Source organism: Rattus norvegicus, chromosome 5 (assembly GCF_021556685.1).
Source record: "Rattus norvegicus strain SHRSP/BbbUtx chromosome 5, alternate assembly SHRSP_T2T, whole genome shotgun sequence".
Lineage (NCBI taxonomy): Eukaryota > Metazoa > Chordata > Mammalia > Rodentia > Muridae > Rattus > Rattus norvegicus.
In genome coordinates, this window is record NC_141538.1 from 120,463,714 (window position 1) to 120,481,576 (window position 17,863).

The following is a 17,863-nucleotide window of genomic DNA, read 5'->3' on the forward strand; positions in this document are numbered from 1 at the left end:
TTAATAAAAACGTCCATGTTTATATTTCTTTGTACCAATTTATTCCTTAATTGCTCATTGGACTTGGCTGTGTCTTGTTAGTCTGTAGGCATTTGGTAAGCAAGTTGTCGTCTTGGAGGAGTTTCTACCTTTCAGAGACACCAGACCCCAACTATGTAAAGTGATAGGAGTGTTGGACCAGGTGCTCAGAACTTTCTCCTCAGAGTGCCTGATGCCTGCTGTAGAAGGTCCAACACTCTGTCTTCCCATTCTATTTGCATAGCTTTGAGTACATTTTCTGATACACATAGAGCTTCCAGGACCACAGCAGCATCCTATGTCTGGAGATGTTACAGGCAAACTGTCCCAATGGGACCAGGCTTGGACCGTAGTTAGATTTAACTCAGGTTACTCTCACCTGCGTGTCTACTTCCCCACCTGTGTCTCGGTGCTCATCTGCAAGGATGGGAGACCTACCGTGGTACACAGAACATACTAGCATTGACTCCATTTGTTGAATATAAAGTAAAGTTCATATTAAGACAGTTCCTGTTGTCCAGGCACTCATTATCTCCCACCAAAGGCACTCTGTAAAATGCAAACCCAGTTCCAGGGCAGTCATGAGGCTGTGCAGAAGATGCTAAGCAGAGAGCTGGGAACTCCTGGGGGACAACTTCTTGAGGGTTGGAGTGGGCTGCAGAAGGCTTTCTATCGAGTCAGTCCTTTCCAGCTGCCCCTAGTCAACCACAGAGAGGGAAACAGGATGGGACTACATCCAGGCAGCTAGGAGCTGACCATTCTGTGGCAAACTCTTCTTGAGAGCTGTCCTGAGCCAATGGTGGGCATATCACAGAGTCAAGAATAGGGTAAGATCCTGGGGGAATGGTAGCCACAGCACAGAGGGGTCAAGGGTGTCATGAGGATGTGAGGGTGAGGTGATATTAGTTAGGCCTCTAGGGATGCATGGAAATTTCCAAACAGAGTTGTGTGTTCAGGAGGGAGGGAGGGGCAGAGGAGGGAGGTAGGCAGCAGACAAGATACTGATACTTTCAGAGAAGTCCATGGTGCCATTTTGCAGCTGTCCCACTCCTGTCTCAGGCTGTCATCTGGCAGAGGCAGATGCCAGTGCGGCTCTTGAGATGCCCATGCCATGTAAATGTAACCGAATCCCTAAACCGTTAACGTTTGGCTCCCTCAGCTGCGGTTGACATTTTTCTTGCCTGTGACCCAGAGCGTGCCCTGACAGAGCCCAGTTTGTCCTTACCACGAGGTGCTGATTAAGCTGGAGTACAGTGACAGGTGTTTCGAGATGCTGAAAGGGCAGAATTCCCAGGGGTCAGTTAGGCCCTGCGCTGGAAAAGAGTGGAGACGTTCAGAGCAAACCCCAGCACTGCTCTTCTGCTGGCGGGGGTGACAGTGGACTCTCCTCCTTACATTTAAGAGAGCTTGGCTTCTTGCACCTTAAAAAAAAACTCAGGGAGGGGAACTTCTTCTAGAGGGGAAAGTGGCATTTTTCTTCCCACTGTGCATAATGAAAGGACATTATGTTTTAAAAGCTTAATATGGTGAAAGGAAAACATTGCTCTCCCCTAAACATTTTGCTTTTCTCCGTACTTCTAATAGCATCTTGCATTTGTATTATAGAACATCAAACGGTCTGTGCCTCTTCTCTGGATGCCTCATAGCTGGGTGAGAAGGCAGGCTTTCCTCCAGTTTTGCAAATGACCAAATGGAGACTTTTCCAATCAGAGAAGAAACCTATTTGAACCCAGATGGCTCCTAGGAGCAGCAACTCAAAAGTTGAGCTTTTCTGTCTTCCTATGAACAACAGCTGTGAGAGCAGGTTAGCTGCATAGGCTCCGTGCCTCTTTTCATTAGGAACCATCAATATTCATCAGAGCGCCAGGCTAGAATGTGTGTTGATGTCACTCAGGGCACGGACTTCCTTTATGATAGTGAGTGTCTTCTGTCTGATTCAAGTATTTCTAAACAAATTAGTCAAAGTTGGAATGATTTTTTTTTTTAGGTCTCATTTTTATTTCTCATAAAGAAAAAAAAACTTTCTTTTTTAGAAGTGGAAATATCTTCATGCTTTCAATGTAGCAGCCATCCCCCAAAAGGAAAAAAACCTAATATAAACTTTTAACTTTATTTTAATAAAATTTATTTTAATAAAAAGGAAGTGCAGGTGTGGTGCACAGACCTGCAGTCAGAGCACTTGAGATTGAGGCAGGAGAGCTACAGGTTCTCACCAGGGGCACACAGGGAGACCCTGTCTGTAAAACACAAGGGATGGAGAGATGTTGAACCGCTAAGGGCACTCAGTGCTCTCGAAGAGGACCTGGGTTCAGTTCCCATTACCCATGTGAGGTGGCCCCACATTCGGTGAGGCCAGTTCTAGTGTTTTTTATGCCCTTTCTGGCTTCTACAGGCTCCTGCATGTACATGGTGCACATAAACACACACAAAGTTTCGCACGCATACTCCTAAAAGTAATTCTAAATAAGTCTTTTTTTTTTAAAGTGAGACATAGATAAATAATTCCAAGCTATCATGAATCTCCAGTATATTGGGGAAGCTGCCAGAATCCTCAGGATGAACTGTTCCAAAATATCTCATTTGCAAATGCCGTGAGAGATGGGGAGCTTTTTATTCCTCAATATGGCGATAAAAGTAAGTCTGTAGATAATGAAATTGTGTAAATATTTCCAAAATATAAAGCCTTATAACTGCTTGTATTTCTTGCAGCATCTAGGTTTTGAGATTCCCTTTGCTTCTTGTCCTGGTTGTTTTTTTTTTTTTTTTTTTTTGTCAACTTGACATAAACCCAGGCATGTCTGGCAAGAAGGAATAAGAAGGAATCGTAACTGAGAAAATGTCTCCATTACATCACCCTGTAGGCAAGCTTGTAGGGCATTTTCTTGATTAATGATTGATGTGGGAGACTAAGCCCACTGTGGGCAATACTGCCCCTGGGCAGGTGGTTCTGGCTGTTTATAAAAACAGACTGAGCAAACCATGGGAGAAGTCTAGTTAGCAACATACCTGTAAGGTTTTTGCTCCAGTTTCTGCCTCCCAAGTTCTTGCCTTGAACTCTTCCCTTCATACTGGGCTACAGCCAAAGGAAATACTTCACTCCTCTGCACCATGATGTTTATCACAGCAGTAGAAACCCTAACAAATTTCTAGAAGTAATATTCATCAAAGAGAAAAATCTTGGAAGCAAAACGGTTTTGTTTTTGTTTTTAATTAAAAAAAGAACAAGTTTTGGAGTAGATGGATTAATTTACTTGCTCATTCATGCACACATTCATAGTTCCTTACTAAATTTCAATTGCTATTCTGGTCACCAGAACTAGTTAACCAAGATAGCAAGTCTCTAAGAAGCACATTGCTAGTGAGGAAAACAGAAGGGCGGGGCTCAAGGAGTGTGGTTATCAGCCCAGAGGTCTTGCTTGGGTTGCTATAGAAGAAGAAGGGGTTGGGGATTTAGCTCAGTGGTAGAGCGCTTGCCTAGCAACCGCAAGGCCCTGGGTTCGGTCCCCAGCTCCGAAAAAAAAAAAAAGAAGAAAGAAGACAGAACTCATAATTGCTCAGAGAATTGCTTTGAGAGCTTGTCTCAAAGAGGAGAGGATATTTGAGCTGGGTCTAAAAGGGCGAAAACAGGAAGGAAAGACACTCCTTAACATAACCACAGAGTGGTCAGCATCACTCCAGATATCCTAAAGCATCAAGGAAAACAAGACCAGGTGCAAAGGCAAGGAGGACAGGAAGGCATGTAAAGAATGCAGTGTGGCAATGTGGGAAGCATGATTCTAAAGATCGTGTTTAGTCCTCAAGAAATAGAAAATTAGCTCACTGTGCTGTATACTTTATTTTACTATAAAAAGTTAAAATGCTAAAAGTGAAACTTTTGGCTCATATCTGACTTCTAAAAATGGTCTTCACACACACACACACACACACACACACACACACACACACACACACACACGATAATTCCTTAATTTTGGTAGAGATTTTGTTGTTTTTGGTTTTGGTTCTTTTGGAACATTGTCTAGCCCTGATTGTCCAGGAACCCAACTCTGTAGACCATGCTGGCCTTGGACTCAGATGTCAGCCTGCCTCTTCTCTGAGTGCTGGGAACTTAGCAAGCGAATAGCAGGATGTGACACATCCCTCGGTGGGTCCTTGCTGGTGTAGAGAAAACTGTCCAGAACAGGCTAGCTTCCGCTGAGAGTTTCATACTTTCTTCCTTCTAGATTGCCTGTCAGGAGAGTGGTGTCAGTGCGCACCCCAAGCATTGTATCAGAGTCTCATTTCCACTGTGCTTCCCTGAGCTTAGGGCTCTAATTTTACATCTGCAGCTCATTGTCAAACAAGTACCAGTGCTCATTGTGGTCTAATTTACCGTCTTAAAAATAATGTCAACCCTTCATTATCATTAATTGATTCATTTTTGTATGAGTTGCCTGTTTATCTTTGGTGTTTTTTTTCCCCCCCTTCGGAGCTGGGGACCAAACCCAGGGCCTTGCACTTGCGTCAAGCACTCTACCACTGAGCTAAATCCCCAACCCCTTTGGTGTGTTTTTAAAACTTAGATCTTGCTTTTCTCTTACTAATAACATTGTTTTTATACTCTTTTATATTCTTTTTTATTGTGTTATAATTGTTTATTTTATTTATTTATTGTTTTAATATTCACTTTATATCCCACTCACTGCCCCATTACCAGTCACTTCCTCACACAGTCCTTCCCACTTCCCTCCAATGATTTGTTTTACAATTGTAAGTATGTAGATTCTTTAAGCTGTATCAATGATCTTTAATTTTATCTATAGTATAGTATAGCACTATGAAGAAGAAATAGGAATTTTTAAGGTAGATAAATATGTCAGTTGTTTCCCTTTCTGAATGGTGGCTTTACCTGTATTTTTTACTCTCATGAGTAAAAAGGAATTTATATATTTTTTAGTGTTTAAAGGCTTTCAGTCTCCCTTCCCCCTTTTTTGAGACAAAGCCTTATATGACTCAGGTTGGACTTGAACTTCTGATCCTCCTGCTTCCACCTCTCTATGCTGGAATTACATGTGGGGCACCGTCATGCTTCGTAGGGTTTTAAGTTTCTAAATTTTAACTGTTTTCATTTTAGGAACAAACCCTAAAGCTCCTTTTTTTTTTTCTTTTTTTTTCGGAGCTGGGGACCGAACCCAGGGCCTTGCGCTTGCTAGGCAAGCGCTCTACCACTGAGCTGAGCTAAATCCCCAACCCCCCTAAAGCTCCTTTATAGTAATGAGCCAGTTATGATAAATAACATCATTAAGAACAATACACCATTTTCCCATAGGCTCAAAGTGAGATTTTATTAACTTGAGTCTCTTCTATATCTGTGTCTCTGTTTTATTCCATGGTGCTACAGACTGTTTTAATTTACTGACAATTTACAATACCGATTTTATAATTAGTTATTGATATGGGACGTTTTCCTCCTACACTAATATTTTGTAGTCGATACACCAAGCTCTACCAGGTTATCCCACAGATGTTTATCGATGTCTGCCAATTTGATTCCTAAGTCACTTCCGTTGTTTGTAGCTAGTGTGCCACTTGGTTGCACTCTCGAGCCCCTCCGTATCCTGTAGCCCTCAGGAGAGCCCTTGTCGGCTTCAGTAGCCTGTGTAAGGCTGGGCTTTCTCTCCAGGACTCTTGAAAAGCCACCGCTCTCCTTACCTTGCAGGTTCAGACCACATCCGAGAGAAAGATGGACTGTGGGCCGTCCTGGCCTGGCTCTCCATTCTGGCCACCCGCAAACAGAGCGTGGAGGACATTCTCAAAGACCACTGGCAGAAGTTTGGTCGGAACTTCTTCACCAGGTCAGGCACAGTCTGGATTGAGTTGGAGAGATGGTGGGAAAGTGAGCAGAGAGAATTCTCAGGCAGGCAGTGTTCGTTCTGTCTGTGATGATAAGGACACTCAAGTTCACTCTCACCTTCTTATGCTGGGGACTTTGAACGTGATTTGATCAGGGTTGACGTGATTCAGCCATAAAGAACAAAGATTAGCTAGCTTAATTAAAAGAATATAGGCTTTATAAGCATTTTTAAATGTATCCATCAGGTTGGCAGGATAATGATACTAGATTTGGGTTCACAGAAATAGATTTGAATTTGATTTTGTCCTTTTCTGAGTTAGGGAGTCATTTAACCTTCGCATTCAGTTTTCTCATCCATAGAAAGGAGAATATCGGTTTGGCTATTGAGAGGACGGAGTGACATCAGAATCTGGAGGTGTTTGTAAACTCTAGATCTCAAAGGCCTGGAAGTGGTTTTCCTTAAATTCTGGAAACAGTGCTCAGTTCAAATCTGCCTTTCTGACTCATTAAATAGAACTCATGGCATCTCAGTCACTGATCCAACAAATATGTACTCCCTAATTTTTTCCCCAGGTACTAGTGATTATACTGGAAACAAAATGTTTAAAAACACTTAACAATTCTTTTTACCATGTATACTTTTATTTTTAAGAAGTTTTAACGTGTGGGGCGGGGCTAGAGGTGCAGCTGGTTAATAAAGTATGTGGTCAGTATGTGGGAGGCCTTGGGTTCAAGTTCTAGAAACCCCCAAGTTTTTGTTTTACCAGTAGTGTTTTTCACTATTTCTAATTTGCCTATCCTTTAATAAGTGTAAGAATTAAAGAATTGTTTCCCTGGATCTTAATATTTTTGTAAAAAGTATATTAAAGTAATATATGTAAGAAATTTATGGATATAATCTCCCTGGTCCTCGGTTGCCATTTTTGTTTTGTGTTTTATTTTCATTTTTCCAAGGCGGGGTCTCACTGTGTTGCCCTGGCCTCAGACCTCAAACTCACAGCAGTCTGCCTGCCTCTGCCTCACAAGTATTGCCACAAGAGACATGGGCCACCATGCCTGGCTTTATTTTGTTTGTTTTGTTCTTATTCTCTTGTTTTTGTATGTTTGTTTATTTTCTTAGTTGCCTTTTTAATAAAATAGGTACATTGGACTGGATGTTTTTAAAAGAAAAATAAATGTATATATATTCCAGGGCTGATAGTCTACAGTTTTCATAAAGTCAGAAAAGAATTCAACCCTAAGCAACTTGAACTCATTAACCTTTCAAGAGGATTAAAGTACTCTTTTGTTGAAAGCATAAGTAAAAACCTGCCTGTCTTATCATGAAGAAGTGCTAGGAACCAATCAGGAGTGTCCTCCCTAGGAGCAAGAGCACCTGGTAATTCACAGTAGCAATCATGGACTTACTCTCTAGGCCCAGAGTTTCACAAAAAACACACAATGTTTTTATGCTCCATGGTGTCTCCTGAGTCATAGAGACATCGTGTGAATACCCCTTGAATAGATAAATGAGTGAACAGTAACCAGAGTAGAGTAAGGTTGAGTGATATTCAAAGCTTCACTCTTGATACAAAAGCACACCTCCATATTGGAAATGTCTCATCATAGCTTTACTCTGTATCAACTACAACCACCAATCAAGGACTACAAATCCAGTCTTCAGCCTGCCTTTACGATTGGTTTTGACTCCACTGCTCAATCACTGTTCACCGAACAACGTTAGATTGCCACACTGTTATCTGTCATAAGCCTCAAGACCATTAGTTGATAACCCCACCTAGATGCCAAGGGTCGAGACAACTGACCATCCTTTGCAGGAGTCTTCGCCTGCTCTGTCTGGTTACAAAGCCAGGATTCTTTCCATTCCAACCCTCTGTGTTTTGGGATTTAAAAATCTTCTTCCCCAAACGCCCAAAGGTCACAAGCATAAAGGAGAAGCCTGGTTGTAATTTCTTGCTCTTTATCATTCTAACGGAGGGAAAGCGCCAGCCTCAGTGGGGAGGGGGCTATTTTGTCTCAGCTTCGAAGACTCCTGGAGCCAGCATAAGTTGGCTGTAATTCTGCAGTATTCCTCATGTCTCAGAGGTGTTACAGTGCACATCTTGTATTTGTTTGACTATTGCAAACAAATGGGTTCTGCCATCTTGAGTCTCTGTTTCAAGAGGACATGCATTGCCATGTTAAGAAAAGCACACGAGTGTCTTTAACTCCACAAAAAAAAGAGGTCGAGAACAAGTCTTGAAAGAAAATAATAAACGCAGAATTTGATTTGTGGCACAGCTGTTTTCTTTTCTTGACCCTTTATCATCCACTTCAGGCATCCTCTATCGGGCTAAACTTAAAGCAGAATGCACGCCCGCTGAAGGAGCCTGGTGCTTGAAGCATAGCTAGTTAGCTTCTGGCTGCTTATCTGGGCTCTCACATTCTCGCCTAGCTCAAGGAGATTCCTGTGGAGACTGGAACTCTGCGTAGCCACAGTCTCGCAGTGCCACACAGGTCCAAAGCCTAGGGCAGGCCCAGCCTTGTAAGAACGATAGGGGTTTGAACAAGAAGGGCCTAAATTATGTGCTGGTTGACTTAGCAATTTTTGGGAGGTGAGAGAGCAGTTCATGTTCCCTCCTCAAGATGGGGAGATGTGGCAGAACGTGATGTCTCCTTTGAAGCATCTTAGTGCTTCTTTCTGTGGAAAAGGCAAGTCAGCAGTCCTCAGGCTATTCAGAAGGCCCTTCCCTTTTCTTCTAAGCTCTCCCTTCACCCCCAGCCCACTCCATCCAGGTTGGCTGACAAGCTCACAGCTTTTGGGAGCCTCCTGAAAGTAGACGGCTCTGGGGGAGGGCCCAGGATGGAGACAGTGCTGCTTACCTCAGATGCTGTGAATCACCCCGGGCTCTCAACTGCATAACTTCTTCCAGGTATGACTACGAGGAGGTGGAAGCCGAGGGTGCAAACAAAATGATGAAGGACCTGGAGGCCCTGATGCTGGACCGCTCCTTTGTGGGGAAGCAGTTCTCAGCAAACGATAAAGTCTACACGGTGGAGAAAGCGGATAATTTCGAATATAGTGACCCAGTAGATGGAAGCATTTCAAAAAATCAGGTAGGAGCCGACTGTGAGTATATGAGCGAGATACCCTAGAGTGTCATCTCTGCCTCAAGAGAGCATGAGGAAGCGACCCTCGCTCGTGCTTCCTTGGCAGGTGTGTTTCCCTGGGACACTTGTTCTCTGCTGGGTTTCTGCCAGATTACATGTGACTCTCACACACATTCATCTGGAGAACTTTTTTTTTGTTGTTTTGGTTTTGTTGTTGTTGTTGCCATAGTTCTTTGCAGTTCCCTGCATCTCCATGCTAGAACTCTGAGCCTACATGCCAGCGGGAGTTTTGTAATTACACTCAAGACGCCATGTTGGAATGTATGGGAAAGTCTTAAAACTGTGGAGGAACATTACCGTGGCCCTAGAGATCAGTTCTTCCCTCTTCAGGTGTCGCAGCATTATGACGTCATGAATAACATTGCATGCTCTCCTTTCTCGTGTTCCAGACCCAGAATAAGGACATGACTTTCTAAGGCGGGCCCCTTGGTTAGAAACCCCCACTGTTGTTATCTGTGGCCAGCTGACAAGGCAGCACATAGTAGGATAGCATAGCTGAGAATCTGGACCATCCTGGATAGTGACAGATGGCTGGGGTTTCTCATGACGGGCACCTAAGGCTGCAGGGCAGTCGCCCCTCTCCCTCTCCCCCATGGTCACTCACTTTCAGATGCCTGCTGTCCGGGAACGAAGTCTGGGGATTCAGAAGCAGAACCAACAAAGGGGATGACAGTGTCGCCAGACCCGGCGGTCTCCCTGCTTGCTCTTTCTGAGAGGTGCAGAGTTTTGGCCTGCTTTTTCACAGGGCATCTGCCATGTTTGGAGGGAATGGGTTTGGGGAGTCACCGGAAGCCCCTCAGTAGGAGTTACCAGAAGCCCCAATGCAGAGAGTGGGGAGTGGGTGGACGTCATAGCCTCCTCAATTTCTGTACCCAGTTCTAGCAAGTGGCATGTCCATGTGCCTTCGCCGTGTATGAAAACTCTGGGTCGGTTTGGTTGATTGTCATTAGAAGGGAGGAGGCATGTAGAGGAGAGGGCAGCCCAGGGGAGAGCAGGGCTGTGCGGAAGCTGTAGTGGAGCCCGGAGAGTCAAAGCAGAAGTTCAGAACATGAAACCCCAACTGTACAGGCCCCTCCCTCATCCATGAGGTCAGAGGCACACTGGGAAGCTGGGGCTGGGTCCTGTGCCGTGGGATGAGAATGCTAGAGCACTTAGCAGGAAGATGGGGTAGGAGAGAACAGGGCCCAGAGGAAACAGAGGGAGATAGCAGAAGCTTCAAGCTGAAATTTGGGGGTAAAGGCAATCCTGGAATACTTTTAAAAAGTAAAACGGGCTGAGTTGGGGCGACTGCGTCCTCTGCGTTGACGAGCTGGAGAACACACTCTGTATCCTGCCTGCAGTCCTCACAGTAAACCTAAAGAATGACACACTTGGAGTTGTGGAATAGGGACAAACCCCAGGAGATGAGGACCTTTCCCTCTGGTCAGTTTCTGGCATCATGCAAAGCCCAGACAGATTCATAAAGAGTGAAGGGCCCTTAGGCCAGTGTCTGCTGTAGCCTATTTTCCTTACACTGAGAAATGTATCAGGAGTTGTCAGCTTCTCCTTAAGTGAGGCATAAAGGTCCTGGGTGAGAGGGAAGAAGGCCCTGCTCCCACACGGCCCTCACTTGAGCCATCCTCATGATTGGCCCCTGCATCATACTGGGTTTGTCTGAGCACCTGCTCCTACTGTTGGGCACATGGCCCCTTTGTGAGATTCCCTAGCAGTGCTTTGTAAAGAGTTCTTCTCCTCATCTGCCTCTAGTTCCCTCGAGGGCCATGAGTCAGATCTCTGCACCAAGCAGCTTTCCTTATTTATTAAGCTTCAGACTGAAATGACCAGTCCATGAATCACAGGGAAATAGGCAGGAGAGAGAGCCTCAAGGCGTCCAACATCACCACAAACGTATCTCCCAGATGCCCCTGGAAATGCTGCTCCTACATTACTTAAGCCTCTTCGTCTGGGTGCAGCGAGAGGCTGACAGAAGCCAGTCTCACAGGGTTTGATTGCTGCCATCTGTCACGGATCTAATCCTCTGATGGATAAGATTGGGTCTCCAAATGGACAGCTCAGGGTCTGCTGGGCTTCAGTCCCCCTTTCAGGATTCGGTGGGAAAACCCTCTGCTTATCTTTTTCCAGGGCTTGCGGCTTATTTTTGCAGATGGTTCTCGTATCATCTTCAGACTGAGCGGCACCGGGAGTGCTGGGGCTACCATCCGGCTCTATATTGATAGCTACGAGAAGGACGCTGCCAAGATCAACCAGGACCCCCAGGTAATGGTTCAGCCTGTACCCTGGTCTCTTGTTTTGGTTCGAGAGGGTGACCGTGGTCTGCTGAACCCATGATGTCACTGCCAGGTGTCAGCTGTCCTTCAGGTCACCAGCTATACTTGCTTTCCCCGTTGTCTCTTGTAGTGTGTTACAGCAAATGCCTGATAACTACCACAGTAATTAGCTTTTCTGAACATTTGCTGCTTACTAAGCCTGCCACATAGGTACACTCAGTTAACACTCTCCTTTTCTCCCTCCCCCACTTCCCTCACACTGTGTGTGTGTGTGTGTGTGTGTGTGTGTGTGTGTGTGTAAGAGAGAGAGAGAGAGAGAGAGAGAGAGAGAGAGAGATGCATGCTTCTGTGTTCCTGGAAGCCAGAGGAAGACATCCAGTACCTTGCCTTCAGTCTCTACTTTTTCCCCCAAGACAGGGTCTCTTACTAAGCCTGAATCTAGGCTATCCCCTAGCACGTGACCCTCCTCTGTTTGTGCTCCCCAGAGTTCTGGGGTTCTTATATGTGCACAGCCATGCACAGCTTGCTTTACATGGGTGCTGGGGACTTAACGGATATGGCAATGCTTGCAAAGCAAGTGCCCTTCCCTGCCCAAACCCCTCCTCCTTATCCTTAAATTATATAGACTGTTATTCTCCTCATACTGATAAGGCAGGAAAGGCAACCAGGCCTAAGGAGGCTTGTGCCCTATCCAGTAGCAGTTACATGAGACTAGATCTTCGAATTGGTTCCTTATGTGATGTCTGCGCAGTCACTGACCACGCATCGCTGTGCTTGGTGAATCATCTGCTCCAACAGAGCATTCGCTGGTTCCAGCCCGGTGGGGGTCGGGGCAAGGAGTGGCAGGCAGTTCTATTTGTCTTCATTGAGAAACCTACTGACTTGCAGTCTGGTGGGTTGGATAGAGGAATGATAAGGGATCTGGACTTTCAGGATAGTCGCCAAAATGGAGGAGCCAAGAGGATGAGTTGTGCACAGAGGAGTTTTACCCAAGTGTGTGCCTCACAGCACTCACCCTGACAGAGGCTCCTGAGCCACTGCTTTCTCTCTCTAAGGTGTGCAGGAAGCAAGGCCTGCTTGCTCTCGGTGATCCACAGCTCCTGGTGTACCTTAAAGGTTCAAGATGCTCGTTTAAATAGCATCTGCTGAGGAGTTCAACAGACGCTTTCTGAAGGCACACAAATGGCCAGGGGGTGTGTGGAAAGGAGGCCATGTCTCTTCATAAGGGAACTGCAATGAAAGCCAGAGTAGGCTACATCCCAACAGATCGGCTGTTGGCAGAAAGACCACAGATGGGTGCTGGTGCTGGGGAATCGGAAGCACCTTGGTATGCCGATATCCCAAAGCATATGACCCCACCCCACTCCAGACAGACAGATTACAAAGAACTTCCTTGTGGTTAACAATCTTTGTCTGGATGTCTGTCCAAAGAAACTGGAGCTTTTATGCTGAAGAGATGGCTGTGTCTCCTAGCCTGTTGCTGGGCAGCCATGCTTATGGGTCCACATGTGGGTCCAGCTCTCTTGCTGTCAGTGGATGAAGACGTAAGGTTGTAACCAATTCACACCATGCAAAATCACGCCACCTTAAAAATAAGAGAGCCCTGCCACTTGCAGCCACATGGTAAACCTGGAGAACAAGCACTGTACTGAGCGAAACAGGCCAGACCCAGAGACACAGATGCTATATGGGCTCATGTATTTGTGGAAGCTAAAAGAGAAACAGTTTAACTCAGAAACAGCAAGAAGGGTCCTTAGCGGGAGCTGGAGGGTCAGGAGATGCTAGTTAAAGGGCACAGACTTACATTTATGTAGGAGGTGGGAGTCCGGGAGATCTTAACCACTTTGATGCCTGTAGTTAGTAACGCTGTATTAAGTGCTTACATTTTTCTGAGAAAATGGATTGCTGATGCCTTCTCCACCACCATGTCAAAAAAGGACTATGTGATGAGATTGGATATGTAAGTTAGTTTGACAGTAGCCACTTCATTAGATAGGTCCTGTCGGGATCTGGGAGTTTGGGTTCTTGTTAGAGCACACACACCTCTATCATCACTGTCCTGCGGGGAGCCAAAGTTTAAAACATTACATTTGATACCTTAAATCCAAACCAATTTTTATGAAAAAGAAATGAAGTAATGTGTGTCATATGTGCTTTTTTGTTTTAGTGCCTAGTAAAATCTGTAAAACTCAAATTTGGGGGTTGGGAATTTAGCTCAGTGGTAGAGCGCTTGCCTAGGAAGCGCAAGGTCCTGGGTTCGATCCCCAGCTCCGAAAAAAAACCAAAACAAAAAAAAGCCCTCAAATTTGGTGAGTCCTACTAGAGTGGCTGTGAGATATAGGTTGTACAGTTACTGGGTCTTATTTTAAATTCTCTTCCTGTCCCTGGAGACCCATGCACATGGGTGGATTGTTTCATGTTTGAATGTCTTGGTTGGCTTGTCTGTATGATGGTGCAGTGATAACTTTGCATCCTTGTATGGATTGGGGGAGACAGTGAATTTTAAATGTTTCAGCATTGGGACTGGCATATCAGATCAGCTTTGATCAGAATGATCAGGTCACGAGAATGATCAGGTCACAGCTGGAGAGATACATGGCTGGGGACGTTAGGAGCACTTGCTGCTCTTGCAGAGGACATGGGTTCAGTTCCCAGCACCCACCTGTCAGCTCACAGCCATCCATAATATCCAGGGAATCGGATACCTTATTCTGACCTCCATGGATGCTACTCATATGTGATACACATACGTACACACAGGCCAAACACCCACGTGTTTAAAGAAATCTTTAAAAAGTAAAAATCAAACAAGGCACTTCAAAGCTGGTTGATGTGGCAAAGCAGGTAAAGGAGCTCAACACCAAGTCTTATGACCCCGTGCTTGAAGCCCTGAAGCCACACGGTGGAGGAGCTGGCTCCCCTAAGCTGCCTTCTGACCTCCCCGTGTGTGCTGCTGTATGCCTGTGTGTTCATATGTGCCGTGCACATATACATACGCACACTAAAAACATAAGAATGATTCTCTTATAGTCGTTCAATTCAAAATTTGACCCCCAATTTTAATTGTAAAACAAAAAAAAAATGTAAGCCAACTGTATTGCCCTGTCTTTAAAACCTGCAGTTTAGTAACGCTGTGCACGCTTGCATCACTCCCAACACATCCTCAATCCCAGCCTTTTCAGTTTTTGCAGAGCTGAAGCTTAACTTTTGGGTGGCAGCCTGTTTGCCTGACAGTCCGTGCAGCCAACCTTCTGCTTCCAGCGTCTGAATTCAACTAAATACTTAGTGTACAGTTGCTTCTGTGAATAAGGAAGTGGCAAGAGCTGCTTCTCTTTCACACTCTTTCCAGTAGCCAGGTTCCAGATCAGTAATCTCCACCTCCTTGTGTGGTTCTGAAAACTTGGACCAAGGGCCCTGGAAACTATACTGCAGGCCCCTGAGAAAACAGAGAAGGAGAAGAGGAGCGTGGGATGCTTATTTCTTTCTGTCTTCAAGACAAAAGCCTGATCCATGCTAGCCAGAAGGAATGAACAGTATATTCTGAACCTAAGTTCCCAGGATGGAGGATCATAAAAGCTTGGGGTTTCCTCTGTGCCTGCAGACACCACCATCCAGCTGGGGAGCCCCAAGCCAGCAGCGTGGTAGTCTCAGCAGATGGCTTTCCCAGTTAGCAGATTGAGTGTGGATGCAAGGCAGTAATGTAATGGCAAACAGAGGTCCTATTTTCTGGCCATTTGTGTCCAGTCAAGCCACACTTCTGGTCTAGTGTGGCATCAGTTTCCTGCTCTGTAAAACAGGTAGTTTAACTAGATGAGTACTTTTCATTTGTCTAATATCAAAGATGAATCATTTCAACAGCAGATTCCACCCCTCTCCCCTACCCACCCCACCCCTTCCCCCACTGCCTTGAAGGAGCTTTGAAGCTATGAAGAGCTGTTTGTCTGAAAGCGCTCTCTCTCTCTCTCTCTCTCTCTCTCTCTCTCTCTCTCTCTCTCATTTATTTACTTATGTAACTGAGTAGTCTGTTTTCCTGTATGTCTGCATGACAGAAGAAGGTGTCAGATCCCATTTCAGATGGTTGTGAGTCACCATGTGGTTGGTGGGAATTGAACTCAGGACCTCTGGAAAAACAACCAGTAACAACCAGTGTTCATAACTACTGAGCTATCTCTCCAGCCCTGAAAGGTCTTTTTGAGTACAGTGTGAGGATCAGCTCAGGGATGCAGAAGTATCCAAGAGAGAGCAGGGTTTTAATCCTGAGTAACAGGAGAGGGCAGGGGAGAACCGAGTACCGTGGTGAGGTTCACAGTGTAAGGGTCTCAGACTTGGTGACATGTATGTGGGCCTAGGGAGAGGAACTGTAGAGAATGGTGTGGTTGCTTCCTTGGCAGGATAGACCATGGATTTCATTCGCTGGGGTAAGGAGTGCAGGAGCCAGACTTGGTTTGCTTTTTCACTTAGAAGAGCTTCAGGCATCCTGGAGCCCTGGGTGGGTGATTGGACTTGTGGACCACAGATCTCTCTAGAAAAGTGATGGAAAGGGTTCTCTCCTTTGTATTTCTCTCAGGTCATGCTGGCGCCCCTGATCTCCATTGCTCTGAAAGTGTCCCAGCTCCAGGAGAGGACAGGCCGCACTGCGCCCACTGTCATCACCTAGAGAGATGGCTGGATGTGGCACATCCCTCCCCCAGGAACTGTCCACGCTGCCTGATTGAAGAGCACAGACAGAAACAGTGTATTCGCCTGGGCCTTTTAGGACTCCATCTTGATTTTTTTTACTTCCCACTTGATAAACAGCCATTTGGGAGGCACTGCCACTGTTTGGGGGGGTGTGCGAAGAAGCAGACCTGAGGGCTCGCACCCATGTCTGTCCCTTCTCTTGCCCTATTGGATACCCGCTGTGTGAGCCTTTGTCTCCCAGCATCAGGTACAGTACACTACACTGTAAAGATTTGGAGGCCATCTCCTGTCCCTGGGTGTGCGCCTGTAGAGTGATACTGAAGTTCCTGCTCCACTGTGAAAGTCTCCCCATTAATGTTTACATGCAATCCAGCAGAAGACAGTTTCTGGTGCCTTCTCTCTAATCAATTTTTCTCCGAGTGAGATGCGCTTGTCTTCAGATCTGTGTTATTTCTCATCTCTCATCTGCACAGATAGTTGAGGTATTAAAGCAGAATGTGCCCCTGTTGCCTGCTGTTGTCTTTATTCTTAACTACAAAGAAAAAAAAACCCAGACTGTTGGCCTTGTTTGAGGAGGGGGATTGTATTTTGTTTTGATGACCTAGCTGGATTTCTGGGTAGGTTGAAAGTCATTCCACTAAGGAACTTAACTTTTTAACCTCATCAACTCAGCAGCCTCTGGGAGGCCCCCAAGGTCATCAAAGAATTCTTGGTGCAATGACTTGGGCAAGATGGTGATTTTTCAGATCTGGTGGATCCGGAGGAGCAAAGCCATATATATTACCCTGTAATTTAATATATATTTATCCTGTAATGCCATATATATATGTATATATGTATATATATGTATGTATGTATGTGTATATGTATATATATATATATATATATATATATATATATATATATATATATATATATATATTAATGTTACTGTCCCAGGCCTGCTAATGGGGCAGGAGCAGAACCCCTCAGACTTCCAGGCCTCAGGGTAACACAGCAGTTAGAGGTGTGGACTTTGAAGCAGAGTGCCTGGGTTTGAATTGTACCTGAGACCTCAAGTGACCTTTGGATGCCGTTCCCCTCATCTTCAAAGTGGGAGATGAGAGCAGGTCTAGCTTTGGGTGCCAGTGAGCACAGTATCTGCTCCACAGTAAGTTGTCAGACAGGCAGGGTTGCGTTGATGCACTCTTTCTAGATGTTGATGCACAAATCACAATACTAATATTTACAATTCATTTTATGGTTTGCAAGGATCTTGCAACACAAAGTTACTTTGCTATATTGACTATTCCAGAAAGGGCTCAGCTCATCATACCTCCACTGTGCAACGGGGACTCTCCACTATAGGTGACAGAATTTTTACCCCAGGGGCGACATTTCCAATATTATCATTTTACAAGGGAACCAGCCGACAGCTGAGTGTTAGCAAAGATGCTGGTGGTGGTGATGGGTGAGTGGGTCTGTAGCGTTGACTCTATGCCAGGGACTCGTTGGAGTACTTTCTGTGTGCTTTTTGATCCCCAATAATCCCACGAGGAAGAAACTCAACAATTCCCATGTTACAAGTGAATCCCAGTTCCCCACCAAAGTCACAACCCCTGTAAGAGTATGGGTGCTCCCCGGGCAACACAACTCCACAGTTCACTTCTGCTCGGCACTAATCATTTCTGGTTTTTAGACTACATCCAACAGTGGGGAAAGGTGTGAAAACATCATTTTGCTTATTAAAGGTTGATAGTGTTCACCAGGGCATTAAGAGATTGTTAGTTTAACGCTATGGTTCCCCTAAGAAGTCTCAACATCTGTATGTCTCAGCCAGGACATTAATACTGGCTAAGGGTCAGAGGAAAGAAATGATGTCCAATGGGTATCATTGCCCTCCAACTGCCTGTAGGGTGAGCTGGGGGATCAAATC

At 45.3% G+C, this 17,863-nt stretch overlaps 1 protein-coding gene across 4 annotated transcripts in view; it reads left to right on the top strand.

Annotated features, from left to right (window-relative positions):
* Positions 1 to 16,457, top strand: part of Pgm1 (phosphoglucomutase 1) — a 59,468-nt gene extending 43,011 nt beyond the window's left edge. For 3 of the 4 annotated variants that reach the window (NM_017033.3, NM_001429273.1, NM_001429272.1), the window contains 4 exon segments: positions 5,717 to 5,852; positions 8,764 to 8,947; positions 11,123 to 11,257; positions 15,836 to 16,457. In NM_017033.3, the coding sequence (NP_058729.2) occupies positions 5,717 to 5,852; positions 8,764 to 8,947; positions 11,123 to 11,257; positions 15,836 to 15,925 (545 nt within the window). In that variant the 3' untranslated portion in view covers positions 15,926 to 16,457. 4 annotated transcript variants of the gene reach the window in all.
* The last annotated feature ends 1,406 nt before the right edge of the window (positions 16,458 to 17,863 follow it).